The sequence below is a fragment of the Lutra lutra genome, chromosome 10 (genome assembly GCF_902655055.1).
Source record: "Lutra lutra chromosome 10, mLutLut1.2, whole genome shotgun sequence".
Lineage (NCBI taxonomy): Eukaryota > Metazoa > Chordata > Mammalia > Carnivora > Mustelidae > Lutra > Lutra lutra.
The window spans coordinates 107577052-107599425 of record NC_062287.1 but is presented as its reverse complement, the minus strand read 5'-3'; the positions used below and the strand labels follow the sequence as shown (position 1 = coordinate 107599425).

General features: G+C 51.6%; 1 protein-coding gene across 1 annotated transcript; it reads right to left on the bottom strand.

Annotated features, from left to right (window-relative positions):
* Positions 1-73: 73 nt before the first annotated feature.
* On the bottom strand, positions 74-21974 carry LOC125078528 (solute carrier family 22 member 20). Its single transcript, XM_047691417.1, has 10 exons — positions 21378-21974; positions 21185-21288; positions 19436-19590; positions 16334-16502; positions 15676-15799; positions 14662-14777; positions 11094-11308; positions 9260-9368; positions 8866-9069; positions 74-1601 (listed from the first exon to the last, which is right to left on the bottom strand). The coding sequence occupies exons 1-10, from the start codon at positions 21750-21752 to the stop codon at positions 1505-1507; spliced, it is 1668 nt and encodes a 555-aa protein (XP_047547373.1). The 5' UTR covers positions 21753-21974; the 3' UTR covers positions 74-1504.
* Positions 21975-22374: the final 400 nt, after the last annotated feature.

The window sequence follows — 22374 nt, the reverse complement described above, 5'->3', positions numbered from 1 at the left end:
TAGGCAGAGAGCCAGGCAGAGAGAGAGAGGAGGAAGCAGGCTCCCTGCCAAGCAGAGAGCTTGATGCGGAACTTGATTCCAGGACCTTGAGATTATGACCTGAGCCAAAGGCAGAGGCTTAACCCACTGAGCCACCCAGGAGCCCTACATGTCACTTTCTAAAAAAAATCCTCATGACCATTTCATCAACTCCAGCAACATGAACTGAGTTCCTGCTCTGAGTGGACCATGGTAGCTACACACGAAGTTGACATAACTGTCTTCAAGGAGCCACGAGGCTAGATCAGCCTGTAATGAATCCATCACAAACGGTGAGGGCAGAATCACCCAGAGGCAGGCAGGGAAGATCGGGGAATGCTCTGCCTGGAGGCGGGGACTGTCATGGTGGATCTTAAGGCATGACAGCAGCCTGCTGCCTTTCAAATTACTGATCCGCTGGGGGCTGTGGGTTGAGAACAACTCAGAAAGGAAACTCACATCAAAGATCGCTGAATGAGAGGTGAGATCTGTGGGAGGAACTGAGGCTTTGGTGCATCAGGGCTCATGCCTTGGGACAGCTTTCTGGAGGATTCTCCTTCAAGCTCTGTTCCAAAGTGTAAGCTGCTAAAAGACTTGACCTTGGCGAAATGACATATTGCAGTGGTTCCTGCCCAAACTGTGATATTCTTACTTTTTCCCCAGATTGTCCTTTTTTCTAGAGCTTTAGGGGTGGAGCCCTGATCTCATCGATTCTCTGGAAATTCCAGGGAGAAGGGATCAGACAGGGAAGTTTGCTCAAGACTACTCAGTGAACCAGGATTTGAATCCTTCATGAATCCAATCTGAGTGACAGAGAAGGCCAAGGTCAGGGGTGGAGGCACCTGTCCAACATCTGGACTGGAAATGGATCTGAAGTCAGAGGGATACCAGGAATTCACCTCCCTGTGAGATGTTTGGAGAACCAAGCCACATCCTGTTTCTGCAAGGTGGTATTGCCAGGAATGCGCGGGAGGGGTAGAGGTCTCCATCCAGTGCCTGAGTCTGGCTTCATCACATAGTCAACCAACTACTTACTAAGCATGTGCCACGTGCAAATCCCACATTTGCTAGTCGAGAAGGTAAGTCATACAAACTAGGAGAAGAGAGTTTAATTGCATATACGGGCAAGACAGAGTAAATGCCAAAGGAGTGGAGCAGAGTGAGTTCGCAAGGACAAGCTGGGTGGGGCCGTCCCAGGGACAACCAGGGGCACAAATGTCAGCCACCCTAACCTTGCAAAGACACAATGTTTGGCACCTGGACAGGGTCTCTCTTGACTTTTTACACATTTGTGATGCCAGTTGGCTGCTGGTGGTCAGTTTCTTTCCAGGAACCAGAGCCCTGGTTTGTGGCTGGCTCTTTGGGATGGACTCGAAGAGTCTTGACGGTCCTTGGCCTACCTCACCCCCATCAGCGTCAGGAACAGCCGTGGGGGTGTCTGAACACCCAGAGAGGTATTGTGAGCCAGCACCAGGCTTCTGGCAGCTTAGATGGTTTCTTTGAGGGGAGAAGCTCCTAGCTGCTGGAGAGAAATTTCTTCCCTCTTCTCTTCTTCATCCTTCTTGGAAAGACCTCCTTTGACTCTGTTGAAATGAAAAGGCAAATGGAAAAATAAGACAAAAAGGCAGAAAGGAGGTGGCAAGAAGTAGGTGGTGTGTGCACAGCCTTCAAGACCTGGGTCTCTACTGTCCTCAAACCCCCAAGGATGGTAGAAGCCACAGCGGCCCTTCCCCTGGTTCTCATGGGGGCCCCTCAGGGAAAGACTGCAAGGTTAAAAAGTTTTCCAATGAAGATCTGAGGCCAGACACACACCCAAGGTCTCTCAACTGGTGAATGGGGCACCAGGCTCACTGAACTTGCTGGGGCTGGGCCTGGCTTCCTTGAGGACCAAGGACACCCACAGAGACTGTGGGGGGACGGGGCACTGCCAAGGCCCTTCTCCCTCTGCCCCAGGTAGAGAATCAGTCAGGCAGGAGCAGAGAGGAAAGTCAGGGGCTGGGCCTCCCAAACGGTGTGAGGGCTGCCCCATGGGGCTTTCTGTCCTTTGAACAGGTGCAGTTTTGCCTTTTTCGATTGTATTCCTCTATCATTGAAATAATTTGGGTTGTGGTCCCTTTTATTTTATCCTGGAATTGTGCACCCTGAGAATGGTTTGTTCTACATAATTTTGTTAGTCTTCATTTATTTCTCATTTTCATCATTTACACCTCTTGTCAATTTTTCCGGTCTACTTTCGCTGGCTCCGGTTTGAGAATGTTTTCAATGTTCCAGATGTTTTTATCAGAGTTTTCATCCTGGATTGTAACTCTTTTATTTCTAACCTTTTAGTCCAATGGTTTAAGCCATTTTTGGGTGATTATCTCTTCACATAATCCCAAAGAAATGTCTCTTTCTAACTCTACTGTCCTCCATGTCTGTCTTTTCTGCACTTGAAGTCTTGTAGCCTTTCTGACTCTGTCTCTTGGGTCCATTCAGCTTATTGGTTTTACCCGTTGTGTGCCTGCGGGGTGGGGGCTGAGGGACAGAAGCCTGTCCCGCCTGCCTCTGTCTCCTCAGCTCCCACCCATGGATTCCCCATCCCTTCCAAAGACAATTCCTAAAAACGCAAAGGCAGACATTCTCCAGATTCAACTGCTCCAATGGTTAGACTGGCTCAACGCCATTTTTAAAATTCATCATATGAGCAAAGATGACCAGAAGGCCTGTTGTGGGACCTGAAATCCATGGTCTTCTTTTTTTAAATTCTGGAACATAATACAATAAGCATTAAAAGTGTACTGGGGTCAGCCATGCAGCTGGTGTTCACCATGCGTGAGACGGTGGCAGGAGGTCCCAGCTGACCAATGGGTTGGGCTTTAGTCATGGTGGAGCATCAGACCTCCTGCTGAAAGGCTGCAACCCATCTCCCACCCCCTCACCTCTCTAAGTCCCCACTACCAGTGGAAGAAACTCCATGGAAGGTCACTAACTGGAGCCTCACAAATTTGCCCAGGCCCTGTGGCCTCTCCTCTGGGTCTTCCCACCATCTTGGCAGGCTTTAAGGAGCATTAACCTCTTTCCAGACCCATCCCTAGCTTCTGGGCCTTGAGAAGGGCTTCCCTGTGCCTGGGAAATGACTTAATTGAATTATTTTTTTTTTAATTTTTTAATTTTTTAAATATTTTGTTTATTTATTTGACAGAGATACAGCGAGAGAGGGAACACAAGCAGAGGGACTGGGAGAGGGAGAAGCAGGCTCCCCACTGAGCAGAGAGCCCAATGCAGGGCTCGATCCCAGGACCCTGGGATCATGACCTGAGCCGAAGGCAGACGCTCAATGACTGAGCCACCCAGGTGCCCCGACCTAACTGAATTCTTATAATTGTTTTCATTGTGTGCCTCTCCCTCTTGGTTACCAAAGAAAGCCTGCTCAATATAGACAATTTGGAGATAATTTTCATATTAAAACATTTTTCAAGTTTTATTTATTTAACTAATCTCTATCCAGTGCAGGGCTTGAACTCAGGACCCCAAGATTGAGTCGCATGTTCTTCCAACTGAGCCAGCCAGGCACCCCTGGAGATAATTTTTAAAAATGTAAAGTAGCCAGGGGGTGCCTGGGTGGCTCAGTTGGTTAAGCGGTTGCCTTTGGATCAGGTCGTGATGCCAGGGTGCTGGCATCGAGTCCCACATTGGGCTCCCTGCTCAGCAGACAGCCTGCTTCTCTCTCTCCCTCTGCCTGCCTCTCTGCCTACTTGTGATCTCTCTGTCAGATAAATAAATAAAATCTTAAAAAAAAAAAAAAAGGTAAAGTAACCAGGAAAAAAATTGTCACTCATACCTTGAGGCAACAATTGTCACCATTTTAACGTATTTCTTTCTTGTGAGTCTCTATTCCTTTTTTTGAAGTTTATTTTAATTTTATTTATTTATTTATTTATTTATTCATTTATTTAAGTTATCTCCACACCCAATGTGGGGCTTGAACTCACGACCTCAAGATCAAGAGGTGCATGTTCCACAAACTAAGCCAGCCAGATGTCTCTTTTTTTTTTTTAAAGATTTTATTTATTTATTTGACAGACGGAGATCACAAGTAGGCAGAGGGTCTGGCAGAGAGAGGAGGAAGCAGGCTCCCCATGAAGCAGAGAGCCTGATGTGGGGCTCGATCCCAGGACCCTGAGATCATGACCTGAGCCGAAGGCATAGGTTTTAACCCACTGAGCCACCCAGGCACCCTGAGTCTCTTATTTCTTGACATACTTAGGAAATATCATAATTAATTTTAATATTTAAAAATATAGTATAAACACATTCCCCGGGCCCTTAAAAAGTCTTCATCAGGAGCACCTGGGTGGCTCAGTGGGTAAAGCCTCTGCCTTCAGCTCAGGTCATGATCTCAGGGTCCTGGGATTGAGCCCCGCATTGGGCTCTCTGCTCAGTGGGGAGCCTGCTTCCCCCCCCCCTCTCTGCCTGCCTCTCTGCCTGCTTGTGATCTCTGTCAAGTGGATAAATAAAATCTTTAAAAAAAAAGTCTTCATCAACATAACTTTTTACTACTGCACGGTATATTATAATTGATTGAAATTGTTGGAGAGCTGGAAAGTTTACATTTTTTTCCGGGCATATTAAACATGGTGATGAATATCCTTGTTCAATATCCTTTGTCCACATTTCAGCTGATTTGCTTAGGGCAGAATCCCGCAAATGTTGTTGCTACTTAGAAGTATATGAAAATTTGCCATCTCATGATCAGTAATGCCAAAGAAACTTCCAGAAACTTGCAGGAGTTTCCTCCTTCCTGTCTATACATCTTCCTTGACTACTACTATGTTTTCAACGTTTTCTTTATTGGATATTTAAAAATGACCTCTTTCCCATTTTAATTTACATTTATTTGATTATGACAGACGTGAATAGCTTTCCTCTGTTTATTTTCTATCAGCATTTCCTCTTTTGTGAATGTTCTGTTCTCACAGAAGAGGATTTTTTGAGCAGGGTTAGTCCACTCTTCCTTTGCTGTGTTGCCCCAACAAACTGGGGCATAAGCCCAACTGGGTCACAGAGGCTGACCCGGCCCCACACCAGGCATACAGACCATTCTGGAAAAACAGTATCTGGTCTTGTGATTAATGAAGGATGGGAACAATTACTTATTTGTATTATTATTTATTTGGTTATGGGGGAATTGTCAAGAAGAACCCTGGACAGGTTATTAAAGAAGAACATGGACCAGAACCCTTGAGAATCATGCAGGAGCATATTAAATGTGTTATCTGATTATAAGCCCCTCAGGGGCTCTAAAAATCCTAAGTATGGGTGCCTGGGTGGCTCAGTTGGTTGCCTTCCGCTCAGGTCAGGATCCCAGAGTCCTGGGATCAAGTCCTGCATTGGGCTCCCAGCTCCATGGGGAGTCTGCTTCTCCTTGTGACCTTCTCCCATCTCAAGCTCTCTCTCTCTCTCTCTCTCTCTCTCTCTCTCAAATAAATAAATAAGTAAATAAATTAAAATCTTAAAAAAAAAAAGTCCTAACTGCAAGAGGTCCCATGGCTATTGGAACAGGTAATCATGAAGAACACTCATTCTTCACGGGGGTGATGTTGTCCCCAGGAGGCAAAAACTGGTTCTTGGTCGGGGGAGGGGGGACACAAAAAATCCGAGATAGTAAATGGTTTGTGGCCTTCCAAAAGGCCACAGTACGTCAACAGATACACAGTGTATCTGTGGTATTACATTGTTATTGGGAGGGTGGGGGTGTGATTAGGGGGAAAGAAATGTATATATAGAAAAGTCCCCGCAGTGGGGAGGGGAGGGGTGATAATGAGAAATGGTTGAGAAACTGTCCCAAAACAACTGCTCGTCCAGCTGCAACCCAAGAGCAGGTTTTGTTCCCCAAGATGTGAGCCCATTCTATTTGCTAAAAAAGCATCGTGCTATTTCCTCCTTAATTAATCACAGGTTTAGGGGCGCCTGGGTGGCTCAGACAGGGAAGCATCTGACTTCAGCTCAGATCATGATCTCAGGACCTTGGGATTGAGCCCTGTCAACACAGAAGTCAAAAAGTTGTACCAGCTGGTGGGATACAATGAGCAGGACTCGGGCTCACGCCTGTGATAATAGTGCCAGAGATGTCTAAGCTGCAACCGGTAACATCGGAAAACCCCAAACAGGGGGGAAATCTACAGAACAACCGGTCTGGCATCTTCAAAAAGGTCAAGGTCCTGGTGAATTCATAGCTAGTCTGTGGCAGCTCAGTGTTCAACTTCAGAGACACCTGGAGCCAAGACACTGACCATCAACCACAGCAAGGATGAAATGGACTAGCCAGTCATTGATCAGGTGCTGTCAAAGTGGGACTCTCCCTCTGGAGGCCGCCTCTCCCAGCCCGTCTAGTATGGTTTGTTGAAAATTATGAACTTATGGTCTGCAGTTGGTTTACCTGGTTCGACAACCTGATTTTAGCTGTGACCAATGGGATACCGAGAAAACCCCTCAGCAGGTGTATGTGCCTAGGCTTCCCTGAGATTTCGGTGTCTCCCTTTCATGCTGACAGCCTGTGACAGAGACCAGAGGGCAGACAGGACCCCCGGGTGGTGCACCAGGATGCCCTGGGCCTTCCTGATGGTTGCCTGCATTTTTTTTTTTCCCTCTTAACTGTTTTGTATCCTTCATCTCCTGAAAGCCCTTTATAAGTGTGCTTTATGGCCTCACACTTGTCCTTCCTAGTATAAAACCTCGTCTAACTGTTGGAGTCTAGAGAGTCCGAGAACACCGGAGGACTTCACCTAGCCCAAACAAAATACAACATCTAAATGCCTCTTCTGATTCCGAACCACATCCTCTTGCTCTATAGGATGTTGGGGGTGGGGCCAGGGATGGGGGTGGGGAAGACAAGCAGAACTTGGCCGAGGCCAGAGGACTAAATGGAAATCATGTATCAATATTAGCTTTCTGACTGGGATGGCTCCACTGAGGTTGTGTAACAGAACATCCTTGTTGGAGAGAATTACACATTAGAGTATTTGGCGGAGGGGTCTCGACAACGTTCTCCCCCAGAGTTCAGACAAAGAGGGTATTTTTGAGATTGCCCCAGACCTCGCTCAAAACACACAGACACAAATGCCCTCAAACATACGTTAATTTAAAAAATAAACGATAAAACCATACAAAATCTGGGACAACTCTGCAGCATTTGTGAAGCTTCAGAGAACCCCCTGTTTTGGGATGTTGGTTAGTTTCCCCACGTGGTCAAGGTCTCCACACCCCCTGGGATGACCAGGCTCCTGTAGGACCAGCTAGGTCAGATCCGATCAACAAATCATTGTGAGAAAGAATGGCTTGCTCCCAACTATTTTATTTTAAAGATTTTACTTACTGGGGCGCCTGGGTGGCTCAGTTGGTTAAGCCACTGCCTCGGCTCAGGTCTTGATCCCGGAGTCCCAGAATCGAGTCCCACATCGGGCTCCTAGCTCTGAGGGAAGTCTGCTTCTCCCTCTGACCTTCTCCCCTCTCTTGCTCTCTCTCTCTCTCTCAAGTAAATAAATAAAATCTTTAAAAAAAATGAAGATTTTACTTACTTATTTGACACAGAGAGAGAACACAGGGGGAGCAGCAGGCAGAGGGAGAAGCAGACTTCCAGCTGAGCAGGGAGCCTAGAGCCCAACTTGGGGCTCGATCCCAGGACCCCAGCGTTAATGACCTCACCCGAAGGCAGATGCTTCACCAACTGAGCCACCCAGGTGCCCCTCAACAATTTAAAAAAAATTATTTTTAGGGACGCCTGGGTGGCTCAGTCCGTTAAGCATCGGATTCTTGATTTCGGCTCAGGTCGTGATCTCAAGGTTGTGGGATCGAGCCCCATGTCTGGCTCCGTGCTCAGCATGGAGTCTGCTTGAGATTCTCTCTCTCTCTCCCTCTCCCCCTGCACTCTCTCTCTCAGTAATTTAAATTAAATTAGTTTTAGTAAATGGTCTCCATCATGTAATTGGTTCACATCTGTAACAACATACAGTAGCTTTATAATAAATGTTCCTGGCAGGATCAAAAGGAGCTCTGTTACCCAAAACTCGAATTCATTTGGCATTACTGAGATTTTTCTAGAGCTAGGATTTCAAACACAGTCCACCTCGCAGGTCCCTGGGGCAACGGCTCCAGCTGCCAGATCAAGCTGGACCCCGAAGCTACAGCCTCGTCGGGCCCTGTTCCCTTCCCCCGTCCCATTCCCCACAGCCAAGGGTCTTCGGTGACCCCACTGTTGCTGGGAAATGCACCAAGTCCACCGCATTTTCAGAAAGATCCTCAAGGACATCACCTTACTCAGTGACCGCCCTGAGGAGATCCATGAGAGAAATTTCTTCCAGTGTTAATTGTTGAGGAAAGTTTCGCTTTCCCCAGAGCACTGGTAGCGCTTTTCCTCTCTGACAACATGACAAAAGTCATTAAGGGGGGGGTGTCTCCCTTTCTGTTGTTCTGGGCCAATCTGGAAGGCCACCCCGGCAGCCACACAGGCCTGTCTTTGCTTCCGAATGTGGCAACTCTCCTCCCTACAAACTGTCATCCCCATGTCTCTGCCAGGCTTGACCTCAACTCATTTCCCTGTTTTGCCTGGTCTCCAATTTATTCTTCGTTCTGTGTCACCATTCACGGTTGGGTCTGTCCTTGATGAAAGCCAAGCCTCTTAGACAAAGGTGGGTGGGCGAGGCTGGTCTTCCCGGCGTGGCTCCCACCTACCCACCATGGCTCCCACCTACCCACCATGACATTGGTACAGCAGCAGGAGGACCCTCATGGCCCCAGGTCATTTCACAGGAACCTGCAGCCTGTTTGGTCATCCCCACCCCCTCCCCACCATGCCCAGAGGCTCCTTACCTCCTCTCCATGGCCTCAATGGTCTCCAGCAGGGGCGCGTTGCGGGTCTCAGCCAAGAAGCAGACAGCCAGCCCAGCCAGGATCGAAGTGGCCCCAAAGCCCATGGGGGGCAGGATGGCACTGAACTCCCCAAGCGTGGTGATTAGGGGTGCAACCAGACCCCCAAAGCGGGCACTGACCGAGACAAAGCCCATCCCCATCTGCCTAAAAAGTGCAGACTGGTCAGTGGCTGTGGCCCAGATTGCCTAGAGGGCCGGGCCCCAGGTGTCAGGGGGCAGATGGAAAGGAGGAGGGGTCCTACTTCAGCAAACTCAGCAGGTGCTGAGGCCTGGGGCTCTGGGGTCTCCCAGCTTGGGGCAGGTGCTGCTCTGCTCCCCTCACCCCATGGACCCACCTGATCTCTGTGGGGTACAGCTCTCCAGTGAACAGGTACAAACAGATGAACGAGCTGGCCAGGCAGCCTTTGCCTAGTGCTGCCTGGGCTGTGCGCAGGGTCTGCATATCTGCAGAAAGGTGGACAGAGCCAGGGGTTAGGGGGAGCTCAGAGCCCCAAAGGCGTCAGGGAGGCAGAGGGGTAGCAGTGGGAGCAGGGGTGCTCGGGAGGAGATGGGATATGGGGAAGAGGCTGAGGCTGAGGCTCAGAGCCCAAAAAGGGAGGAGGGAGGCCAAGCAGCGGGTGTCAGGGATTGGAATCTGCACCACCTCATGTTGCCCCGGAGACCCCGGAATGCCCCACCCTGCCCTTCTCTCACTTCTGCCTCCTTTTCCCCTTTCTGAGGCAAGACAAACTTTGGAGTGAGGCCTGGGTTCAAACCCCAGCTCTGACCCAGCTGGGTGACCTTGGTCACTTGCATTTAACCTCTCTGGTGTCCTCAACCATAAAATGAGGAAAATACCAGCACCTGCTTCGCCGGGTTGTCATACGTTTCCATGACGTCAGGAGTGCAAAGGGCTCAGTGCTCACTCAGTGTTTGCTCTTACCATTATTAACTGGTCCTGCTGTTGGTTATGAACAGTAAAACCCCCACGGCCCGCCCAACCTCCAAGCAACGTTCAAGGAAATTATGGTACGTCCTCCGGCTGCACACTGGGTCCAGGAGGGGAGACTTAAAAGATACCCATACCTGGGCCCTACCCCCTCTCCATGACATTAAAGCCTCTTGGGGAGAGCCTCAAATTTGGGTATTTCTTTCAAGGTCCCTCGGAGATTCTACCAATCTGGATGAATTGTCATACAGTAATACAACACTGGGGTCATGGGACATTTGTATGAACAGGAACAAGCATCTCGGGGCGCCTGGGTGGCACAGGCCATTAAACATCCAACTCTCGGTCTCAACTCAGGTGTTGACCTCAGCGTCATGAGTTCAAGTCCCACGCTGGACTCCACACTGGGCATGGAGTCTACTTAAAAAAAATAATAATAAATAGGGGATTCTGGGTGGCTCGGGTGAGCGACTGACTTCAGCTCAGGTCATGATCTCGGGGTCCTGGGGTCAACCCTCCCTCTCTGCTCCTCCCACCATGTTTTGGCACTCTCTCTAAACTGAATGAAAAAAAGCTTTAAAAATAATAATAACAATAAATAAATAAAATGAAAAAGCACATTTATGTTATATAGTAAATAGGATATATTTTATATATATAAATAAGATATACACATATATAAATATAATCATATGTATACACACATATAATATTATCTTAATTATGTCAAATATAAAATCTACAAAAAGAAGAAAAGATTGGAAGAAAATATGTCAAAATACCAATAGTAGTAATGTACCATTCCACAGGGAAGTAATAAGACATCGAGAAATCAGACAAGTTGCCCAAGGCCATGAGCCCTTGGCTTCCCACAAGCTCTAGGACTCTTGACACTCAACCCCGGCTTCTTGTTGGAATCACTGGACTGTTTATTAGATACCTACAGTTGGGTCCCATTCCTTGACACTGGAACCACTGGGCACTGGGAATTTCAAAGGTCATCAACCTGATCTCCCTGACAAGATGGTAAATGCCTTGGGGGGCAAAGACTCGTGTCTCTGCCAATTCTCCACCATGACCCTGATACTGAGTCCTGAGTGCTTAGTAAAAACTCTGCTAATAGATAGTCACTTCCTTTCCAGGTCCTGAAGAACATCCCTCAGTCCTGTTCCCTTGTTGTAGTCAAGGCCCACCAGACCCCAGAGACTCCCGGGCGGTCACGCCAAGAGCAGATGGCTCACCTTCAGGCACAAACATGTTCACGATCACCATGAGCCCAGCCAGGATGAGGAAGGAGGACACGGTGGCCCGGCGGCCCACATAAATCATGGTGGTAGTGGCCACCAGCATGGCTGGGATGTCTATGACCCCAAACAGGACCTGCACCAGGTATACACTGAGTCCAAACTTCTGCAAGTCCATGGCCAGCCCGTAGTAAGCCATGGAGTTGGAGAACCTGGAAGAGGCAGCAGAATGGTCCTGCTTCAGCCCAAGGTCCACAGTTCTGGACCCAGGGGATGGCACACAGGATGAATGACATAGGACTCCATTTTCAGGGAGTGAAAATCCCCTGAATTTAACATACCCCTCCCCTTCCCCTCACCAAATCCAAGTCTCTGACTTGGGTTTTAGAGCCCAGGCTACCCTCCCTCCATGTCCCTGCTTAAACACCTGCTCCCCGAGTCCAAGTGTGGGCTCCAGAGTGTGAGTGTTTTTCCCTATCTGCACTGCTCCAGCCCCTCCTCCTCCCTTCAGTGGCTGATCTGAGCTTCACATCTAAGAGCTGGAAGGAGAAAACGAGAGCCTTCCAACCAGGCGAAGACCCGTCGGACCCTCACAGCATCTCCCGATGTTTACTGAGAAGTCTGCACCTGTAGATGGCTGCTTCTGCCAAGGCAGGGTTTACAGTCAATCTGATGGCAAAGGTCTGGAATTCCCACACTTGGTGGGGGGGCTCTAGAGAAATTTAAAATGTCCCTGTGGCAGTGTCTCAAAGAGGTATTTGTACATCCGTGTTCATAGCAGCATTGTTCACAAGAGCGGAAAGGTGGAAGCAAGCCCAAGTGTCCATCAACTGATGGGTAGATAAACAGCACGTGGGGAATGCGGGCAATTACTCAGCCTTCGGAAGCAGGAAGCAGGCGCTAAACTGCACGGTGATCAACCATCGCGATGCCAAACTTCGTGACGTGCCATTGAGCCCACTTAACATTAAAAGCATGGGACAGGCCCTCATGCACCTGGTGGGTCGGCCTGGCTACGTTTCCCTGCAACACCTCATGCCGACACAAGCTCTGGGACATCTGGGGCCAGGGGGAGGTGGAAAAATGGAATTTGGCAGGGGGCCCTCTGCAAGCAGGACCCCGGCCTCTGCCCCCTTAGTGCTTACTGAGAAACGCCTCCCATCCTCCCACCTACCCCCAGCTACGTGAGTCGGGGAGACGGAGAAGAAAAGACCCTTCTAGAAAGCTGATACAGTAATTCTTGTTGACTCTAGGCAGGTCTGGGTTCATGTAACATGCAAAGATATTTACAGATATGGTTGCGTTATTAGAAGCAAGTAGAGGATATGTGTGGTACTGACCCATTTTTGTAAGAATACATGTGGCGTCTTCTGTGTACAAAGGTCTGGAAGAATATGGACTCGTGCTTGGCAGGGCTTGCTGCTGGGGGGGGGCAAGCAGAGTGGGAGAAGGAGCATTCGATTTTCTTCCTTACAGTGATAACAGGTACAAGTCTTGAGTTTACCAAGATACTGTTCTATACGTGAATGCTTCTAATCTCCACAACTACCCTATGTGGGAGGTACTATTATGATATCAGTGTTATAGGTGGGGAAACTGAGGCACAGAGAGGTTAAGGAACTCGCCCAAGATGACACAGACAGAGCTGTGGCAGATAAGTGGCAGATCTGAGATTCAAATCCAAGCAGTCGGGTTCCAGAGTCCTGCCTTTTGTTTTGTCTTGTTTTTAGTTTTTATTTTGTTTTTAACTTTTTTAAGATTTTATTTATTTATTTGACAGGAGACAGAGAGCACAAGTAGGCAGAGTGGCAGGCAGAGGGAGGGGGAGAAGCAGACTCTCTGCTGAGCAGGGAGCCCGATGCAAGGCTCAATCCCAGGACCCTGGGCTGATGACCTGAGGCGAAGGCAGAGGCTTAACCCACTGAGCCACCCAGGCGCCCCTGTTTTGTCTTGTTTTTTAAATTGAACTACACTTGAGTCCTGCCTCACAACCAATACATGACCCTGTCTCTATGTTTCTGGGTTGTTTGAAAAAACAAATTTTCTCCCAATGAGTATGCAGTGGTTTTGTAATTTAGGAATAAAAAAACAACCAACCAGTAGAGAAAAAGAAATCCACGTTACAGGAGGCATTTACAACAGGAGCTTGTAAAACAGGTAGGGAACAAGATCGAATTCACGAGGCTCACCTGCTCGTTGCATTAAGAGTATTTGAGAACAGAGTTTGGAAGTGGGGATAAGAGGCTTAGCCCTGCCTCAGGTCAACAGAACCTACCAGTTCCTCAAAATTCTTCTTCCTTCTCCCAAATCTCCCCACCTGCCTGCAGAAACTCCATCCGGCTGACCCAGTCCCTAGCTGCCCGAATTACTTCCTTCAAACAGAAACGGGCCTTAGCTTATTCTCTCCAGAAGAATCCAAGAGGGGACTTTCAACCCTGGAATTTTTCATTCATGATGATTCTTCCCGGGGGGAAGAGGAGAGCGAAGTAGGGGGCGGGTCCCAACTTGGGTTCTGAGGAGCCCTCTGGCTGCCCAGGGCAGAAGCCCTCCAAAGGTCCAGAGTGGTGGACAATCCCGTTTCCAGTGGATAGGGGACACAGCTCCAAACTTAAATCAGAGACGCTACCTGAGCACTTAACTCGGCCAGGTGTGGGGGTTACATGTCTAAACATTTAGTTTTCAAAAGGACCTTAGTGATAGGCATCTAAGCCGGAAACTGTGGCACCAGGAGGCTGGCTGCCTCACTCAAGGTCACCCAGGTCATCTGGTCATCTACCACAGCCTGGCCGGTAACCACTGAACAAGAATGCTGGGTGTCCCCCTGAGAACAGATGACTTGTAGCCTGTGTTCCCTACTTCGTAAATATCAACCCTTACTATTTACATACCTAGGACATCCTGGTCCTTAAAATGCCCTCTACCCCCTTTCTAAATCCATTCCTCATCTTAGGATTTGCCAGCTCCAGTCTGTGCTAAAGGGAACAAGTTGCCCTTGTAGTTTGACCCGTTTTACACTTCCTGTTTATCTAGATGGCCTCTCTGAATCCTTCCTGGTCCCCTGGCAAACTCCACAACCGTTTTTGTAAAACCCACTTAGATGCCATCTCCTGCATGATGTGCTCGGCAGCTCCAGACAGGAGAACTGCCGTAAGGACACTTGTCATACCTCATAGACATTATTGTCTCCCTGTCTGTCCTTTTCTGACCCACAGGTGTTTCTCCAGAGTTGGACACCTCCCAGAATCTCCTGGAGAGCCCCAAGGGCCTATCAGGAGGGGACAAGGTGCATTTTGGAAAAGCTGCTTGGGTGATTCCAATGGGCGCCCCCACCCCCACCAAGGTGAGACCCACTGTCCAGATGTGGGATCCCCAGGTCAGCACAAATGTCTCATCTATGACCACACCTTAGTGCTGGGCAGAGGGCCAGAGTACCGTAGAGAAAGGGTAGGGAACAAGATCGAATTGCTCATTGCATTAAGAGTATTTGAGAACAGAGTTTGGAAGTGGGGATAAGAGGCTTAGCCCTGCCTCAGGTCAAAGACGTGGGCTCGAGCACATCACCTACCAGACCACCATGAGACAGCACGTGACCTTCCGGATGGCCGGGGTTCGAAAGAGGTCTAAGACCGAGTTGGAGGTGCGCACACTTGCGATCTCACTCTGGAGGTAGGAGTTCACCACCTGGACGAGGAAAGTTTGATCAGCAAAAGGAAAGGATCTGGGACCCTGTTTTCCTGCAAGACGTCCCTTCATCTGGGGAGAGGAAGGTCAAGGCTGCGGTCCCCGGCAAGATGGCTGGTTCTAGTCTCTGCATCCTGGGACTGATGGCTCTCAACAGATTGTTTCCAGAGCTTCGGGATGAAGCAGAGGCTCCAGTGTGAGTCCCAGGGCTCCTGAGCTGCCTGCTGATTAGGCTGAAGTCGCCACCTGTGGTTCTCGAGGGACCCTCACACCTCACTCCCAGTAGAGACTCTGAGATAGGCCTGGGCCGTGGTTAAGGGCAGGGGTTCTGAGCAGTTCTGCCTTCCCACTGTGTGTTCTTAGGCAAATGACGCGGCCCATTCAAACTTGGCCTCCTCAACCACAAAAGTAACACATTGAATGAGATTATGGACATAAAGCCCTCAGCAGAGTGACTAGCACGGGGCTCAAGAAACCCTACTTGCTCAGAATAAATGGTGATGATCTTACAAATGGTGATTCTCTGATGCTGGTGTTTATCGTAAAGGGTACCTTTATTATTGATTCTTTGATAATTTCCTTTTAGGGCTTCTACTTCAATATTTTCACTTTATTATTTTATTTAAATTTCGGCAATTCCATGGGAATGGGGTTATTTCCCCATGGCAGAGATGGATGGACCAATGAACAAAGCAGTTAAATGATTTCTCGCAGACTGCCCAGCCCTTCGATGGTTATGCCTTCTCACTTCCCCAGAAGTCTTCCCTCTCTCCTCACTCCCAGCCTCTCCACCTGGATGGTGGGCGCATCCCGGCAAGCTACTGAGTCCTGGCACATCTTGAGGCCACCAGCCAGATTAGAAATGTTCCCTCCCCTTTCTTCCAGTCACGCCGCCTACCTCTTTGGTCAGCCTCTCCCCTTCCTGTGTTCTCCCGTTCATGACGGCCACCTTCCGCAGGTTCTCCACGGCTAACTGCGACCTGCCGTGCAGCAGGAGCCAGCGGGATGACTCTGGCAGCCACCTGGGACCAAGAGAAGGATGAAGGACGGCAGGGGTGAGTAGAGCTCCTTCCATTCTCCAAACTCAAATACACCTTCGTTTCCTTCCCAGCCGCCTCCAGACTCTGGAAGACTGGGGACGCACCAGCTTCCCTTTCCCAAAGCACAGCGGACAGGGACCCACTGAAAGGCACTTAAAAATGGTCACAGATTCAGTTTTGAATCTGGTTCTGACCCTGCCGTGTGGCTTGAATAAGTCATGGCCCTCTCTGGGCTGTGTCTCAGTTCCCCTCCTGTTGTGAGTTGCAAAGGAACTGACAAGCAAAGCAAAACCACTCGAACATTCTGGAGCCCTACATCAATGGAAGGGATTTTATCAGAGCTTCCTGACAGCCGTGGGCAATGCCCGTGAGCCCGTGGTCCCCACAAGCATCCACCCCCTTTCAAGTCCCCACCACGCCCGGCAAGTCCCAGTCACTACACAGTCCCAGATTGTCACGAGGGGGGACTCAGTCACACAGGTGCACCCTCCCACACCCCTCCTTGTTGGGACGTACCAAGAATAGAGGAAGAAGATGAGGAACGGAACAGAGACAGCAAACTGCAGCCACCGCCAGGGGCGGATCAGGTATGCCACTCCGGCCAGGATGAGCTGACCCAGGGTAAAGGAGTACCCCAGCAAGACCCCCGCCACAGTCCGGCCCCGGGTGGGTATCCACTCCACGACTGCAGAGGGAATCAGGGCAGGATCAGTAGCACCCACAGCCCCCAAGGTTGTCTAATGCACCTGTGCCCTCATAGCGACTCTGTGGCCACTTGAAATTTTTCCAGAGCTCTACTGAGACACAGGTGCACCAAAGAACTAAATATAACCAGTAAGGGACACCTGGGTGGCTCAGTCGGTTAAGCATCTGCTTTCAGCTCAGGTGGTGATCCCAGCGTCCTGGGATGGAGCCCTGCATCTGCTCCTTGCTCAGCGGGGAGCCTGCTTCTGCCTCTGCCTGCTGTTCCCTTTTCTTGTGTTCTCTCTCTCTGACAAATACATTTTTTAAAAAATCTTTAAAAAAATTTAAAAATACATATAACCAATTAAACCACAAGAATGTTAGAAAAAAAATCATGGCAATTTTTTTTTCAATCTTAGAGTCAGGAAAATCTTTTCTAAGAATGCCAGAAAACCCAGAAAAAAACCAGAAGCAATGAAAGGGAAGATCAACAAACTTGACTTTATAAAAATAAGAGGGTCTGCATATAAAAACAAACACCTTGACTGGCTTTAACAAAAACAAACAAGCACCATAAATCAAGTCATAATGTCAGCAAAAACATGCAAACAAAAAATTTGCAACTCAAATTATAGATAAAAGGTAAATTTCCTTACTATTGGAAGGGTTCTTACATATCTATAGGAAAACCACCAAAAGGCAAAAAAAGAAAAGAAAAGAATAAAACAAAAAAAGAAAAAGCCCACAAAAAACAGGCAAAAGATATAAATGGTTGGTAGGAAAGGAAATATTATGACTCTTAATTATATGAATTTTTTTGTAAATAGCAGAACTTGGAAACAACCTAGCTGTCCATGCATGGGGCACTGGTTAAGAAATCACGCATGCTCTTACAAGGCAACCGTAGCACGTTAATGAGGACACTTCCCCTCCCCAGGAGCAGCCAGCTTCTGCGTCCTGTCCCATCCATCACCAAATCCTGTTGCTTCTACCAACAGAATCCCGTTGAGCCCTTCCTGCTAGCACCCTCCCGGGGGAGTAGCTAGCCACTCCCCCAAACCCCCACCCCACCCCACCCCACCCCTGCAGCCAAGCCACTCTGGCCGCTGGCTGGTGGCTGGCGGGGAGGCATGAGGCTTGGAACTGGCCTCCGTGGTGGCAAGCGCTCAGTCAGATCTGGTCAGCCCTCTCCTCGGCCTGGGATCCTCCAGGGGCTCCTGCCTTTCAGAGTCAAAGCCAAAGTCTGTAAGTGGTCACAGGCCCTAAGGACCTGCACCCCCAACTCCCTGACCTCATCTGTCACCACTCCACTCCCTGCTTCCCACCCTCCCGCCACAAGAGCTGCCTCCTCCTCAGGGCGCCTGCGTGGCTCAGTTAGTTAAGTGCCTGCCTTCAGCTCAGGTCATGATCCGGGGGTCCTGGGATCGAGTCCCAAATCTGGCTCCTTCTCTCAGCGAGGAGCCTGCTTCTCCCTCCACCTGCTGGTCCCCTGTTTGTGCTCGCTCTCTCTCTGACAAATAAATAAATAAATTCTTAAAAGAAAAAAAAAGAACCCCCTCATCTTGAGCTCACTAGAAACACACACCCCTCAGGGCCTTTGCCTGGAATGTTCCTCTCCCAGATAGCCGCGGGGCACACTCCCTCCCTCCTGCAAGCTCTGCCCAGTGACCCCTCTCAGTGAGGACTTCCCCTGGCCGCTCCACCGTCCCCCCAGCTCCCTGCTTGCTCATTCCCTTTCTGGGCTTTAGTTTCCTCTGCAGCAGGTGTGCCCTTCGCACATACTGTATAGGCCGCTTGTTCGTGCGGCTGTCTCTCTTCCTGCACAAAACAGAGGCTCCGTGGGACCAGAAATCTGCTTTGTACCTTGTTCCATTTCTGGTGCTCAGAACCGCATCTGGTATGTATGTAGTGGTAGTACAAGGTGTGTGTGTGTGCGTGCGTGTGTGTGTGTGTGTGTGTGCGTGCATGAGCAGGGATATGTGCATATGGGTGTGTGCACAGGTAGGAGAGTATGTGCGTTTGTAGGGGGTGTGTCTCACAGACGCAATTCTAGCACGACACGGACCGTGCATGTCTGATCCCGCCTTCCGATCCCACCAGCTGTGGCTGGACACCCGCCCTGGAGGCTGAGGCGAGTGGGCTGGGATTTATCGGGATCATGCGTGAGATCAACAACCCTCAGTGTCCTGATTCAGAGAGGGGGATGTCAGGTGTGCGAGCCTGGCGTGGCCTGGTTCTCCAGCCCTAAGATTTCCCCCCATCCCTGAGATGAAAGACCCATCCCGTCTTCGGGAAGCAGTGTCTGGATCCCTCAGACCCTCCCTGGGCCTGGTAGTGTCCCAGGTGCCAACTAAGCCCTTCGCACAAGCTGGTGGCCGGCCTGTGTGCACCATGGGCTTTCTACTGCCTGACGGATGGCGCTCCATGCCGGAGCGACCAGCAGCTGCCGGAAACCAGCCTGGAGTGAGGACTGACCCTGTCACTTTGGAAGTGGGGGACATTCCCATCTGGCTCCCAAGGGGCCAGGTCTCCACCATGGGGCTAAGGAGCCTGGGTGAGCCCTGCCCTTTTTGGAGCCACAGCATCTTAGGACAGCCTGGAGCCTTGGGGACCACTGCGTCTCAGCTCCCTTTGTGACCCCACACTGAGCCTGGCATACAGTAGGTGCTTACTAAGTGGTTCCTGGGGACTATAGCACACAGGAAACAACCCAAGCCTCTCAGCATATGGAGGAACACGTTGCCACCAGGGTCCGCGGCTCAGGCCGGTGGGGAGAGCCCAGATCGCCCCAGGGCGGGCGGGGGGGCGAGTGTTTCTGAGTGGAAGTCACTGGACGTGCATCCCAACACAACAGAAAAGATGTCCACGGATCGGGCACGAGCCCCACTTCCACAAGCCGGCCGCCCCGCCAGGGCCCTCCTTGGCTGGACTCACCCAGGGAGAGGGAGTTGAGGATGATTCCAGAGAAGGTCATGCCCATCAGGAACCGGAAGACGCAGTAGGCACCGAAGGAGCCGAAGTAGGCGGTGGCGGCCCCGGAAACTGCCAGCTGCAGGTACGACCAGACCAGGGGGCCCTTGCGGCCCAGCCTGAGCCGGGCGCCGGGCTGGGGTTAGCTTCCGGGGACGGCAGCCGCATCCCTCGTGGGGGCTGCGGGGGGAGGGAGAGAGAAAGCGGCTCCCCCAGGCCAGTCCCTCCAACAGAGCCAGGGGCACCTGCTGGGACGCAGGCGCTGGCGGCCGAGGGTCAGGGAGGGAAAACCGGACACCAAGACTTGTCTTTTGTCTTTTGTTCCTTCACTCAAGGAGTGTATCTGCCCCTCCCCCAACCCAGCTCTTAATCTTCGGGGCTTGTGGTCAGAAGGTCCCCTGAGTGAGCTTCTGGCTGGGCAGAGGCCTCACACCAGGACTCAGGGGCCAGTGGGAGCAGGACCCCAGCGTCGAGTCCTCATTTGAGGTGGTCATGCTGGGGAGGTCCAGATCCGGCGGGGGCTTGTCACAGCACAAACAGGGTTCAGGATAGCAGGGTTATCCTGGTCCGGCCTTGGCCCTGCCCCATGTGTGAGTGAGGGTCCGGGGCCAGAGCCCTGGCGCGGCTGGGAGGGCAGCAGGCCGGGAAGGGGGCTGCACGCTGCTCACCCCCTGACCCATTCGCTCGTTCACGCGTTCATTCTCTGACGCAAACATGCCTGGATCACCTCTAGGTAATTAACCGTCCTGTACTGGGGGCTGGTGACAAACACGACACCGTGGGTAAGAGACAAGCTCGTCCACAGGAAGGGCGGGCTGTGCCGTGACCTAGTACGGCCACGGTCATGGCGGAGCTGCCCACGAGGGGCCTAAAGCACGCACGCTGGGGGGAGGGGCAGTCTGCACTCCAGGGTGCGGAGCGGCAATGGGGGGTGGGGAGGGGAGGGGATCCCCTGGAACTCGCGAGGAGAGGAGAGGGGGAGGGGTGGATGAGCTGGAAGGCGGAGGAAAGAGGACAGGAGGTGCGGAACCGACTCCATTAGAGCCGGGTTGGATTTCCTGGGGTCCCTCTAGAAGGGCTGCCGGCTACCCTCAGGGGCCATTCTGCTTAGTTCTCTTCATCCATACCATAGAATTTCAGTAGGGACAGTAGGGAGGACCAGAAAGTTCTTTCTAAAGGAACATGCAGAGGCCTTGAGGGGAAGTAAAAGCCAGGTCCAGAAGCACCCGTGGGGTGCTCCAGCATTGGCATGACAAAGGTGGGACAGAGCATATGTACCTGGTGGCATGGATGACATAAAATCATAAAATATTGGGGTGTCTGGGTGGCTCAGTCATTAAGCGCCTGCCTTCGGCTCAGGTCATGATCTCAGGGTCCCTGGATGGAGCCCCACATGGGGCTCCCTGCTTGGCGGGAAGCCTGCTTCTCCCTCTCCTGCTTCCCCTACTTGGGTTCTCTCTCTGTGTCAATTAAATAAGTAAAAACTTTTAAAGAATCATAAAATATATCTGGAAAGAGACACAGAAACCAGGCCGCCCTGTAGAAATCAGTGGACGGTGGGACAGCAGTGGGAAAGGGACGCTTCCCTGCACTCTCCCACACCTTCTACAACGGTGAATCATGCGAATGCGTCATCTCTCTACCAATCAGCGTCAATCAAGTAAAATGAATGAAGAGGCTCAGGTGGCTGGGACCCTCCCCGTCAAGGCTCACCTGTCCGCGAGGCTGCCGAATACGGCGGCGCCCACCAGCACCCCGGCCATGTAGATGGACTGAGCTAGGTCGCGGAGGGGGCGGGCCTCACACACCAGATCCCACTGCAGGGGAGAGAGGGAGAGGGGCGCTCCAGCCTCGGCCTCGGGCAGCAGCCCCCCCACCCGTCCAGCGCGCTGGCTTCTCCGCGGACCTCAGTCACGATGGTGGCCGGGAATGTGCTGAGGTCATAGACCCAGCCGTCCTTGCAGCCCTCCGTGGCTGCCCCGTGGACAGAGGTGTTGGGGCTCAGGAGGGCCCACTGAGGCTCCGTGAAGCGCCGGCATGGTTCAGGGGCCCCGAGCTGGTCCAGGGGTACGGTGGCCCTCAGCCAGGCCCCCGAGTGGTTGGTGGCGGCCATGGTGTGGTTGGCAGAGCCCCGGCAGTGGTGGCCGGGCACAGCGGCCGTAAAATTCTGCAGGAAGTTGTGACACGCCAGCAGGCTGCAGGGCAGGAGCAGCAGGGCCGTGTAGACGAGCTGGAACCGCCCCACACCACCCAGGCTGTCCAGCAGGTCCGTGAAGGCCATGGCCACGGGCTATGGCCCAGCCTGCTGTGGCCTTATGTAAAGGACGGGCCCTCCGGGAGGTGGAGGAATAGGCCCGGGGTCAGGACCGCATGCCCTGCATCCGGCAGGTCAGAGGGGTCCGGTTACACCTCACGGGAGGCCCTGGGAGTCCCCAGGCCTGCAGGGCTCCCCCTCCCTCCAGGGCCCCCCTCCCTCCAGGGCCTTGGTCCTCACCTCTCTCCATCTCCGCTCCCAGCTAGAAAACCAGGGATCCCAGAGCTCTGCCTTGCAGCCCCCCGCCGGATCCACGGGCCCAGCAGCCCCGCCCCTGCCGGCCCCCCTGCGGGACCCCAGCAGTCACTGCCGCCCATCACCACCCTCCCCTCTCTCCTGGGGGCCACTGAGAGGCACCTTCCAGAGCCCGATCCAGACAGTGTAGGGGACCCAGTCCCTGGGCCCCAGCCCACAAGAAGAGGCTGCACAGGATAAACAGGGGTGGGGCAGGATGGGAATGCTGGGGCAGGGGTGCTAAGAGGCAGCCCGGGTCTCCCCGCCTCGGTCGCAGGCACTCAGCCTCAGAGTGGGGTGTGTGGGCGGGTAAGGCCACCAGACCATCCAGACCATTACCTCAACCCGCTCTCAA

What these genes read in the sequence shown, in the direction of transcription:
- LOC125078528 (XM_047691417.1), bottom strand. Translation starts at nt 21,752, where the DNA reads ATGGCCTTCACGGACCTGCTGGACAGCCTGGGTGGTGTGGGGCGGTTC. An exon ending in CCTCAACTCCCTCTCCCTGG is followed by an intron (nt 16,503 to 19,435) that starts GTGAGTCCAGCC and finishes TTCCCTCTGCAG; the next exon opens with TCGTGGAGTGGATACCCACC. An exon ending in TGCTGTCTCATGGTGGTCTG is followed by an intron (nt 11,309 to 14,661) that starts GTAGGTGATGTG and finishes TGCCTCTTCCAG; the next exon opens with GTTCTCCAACTCCATGGCTT.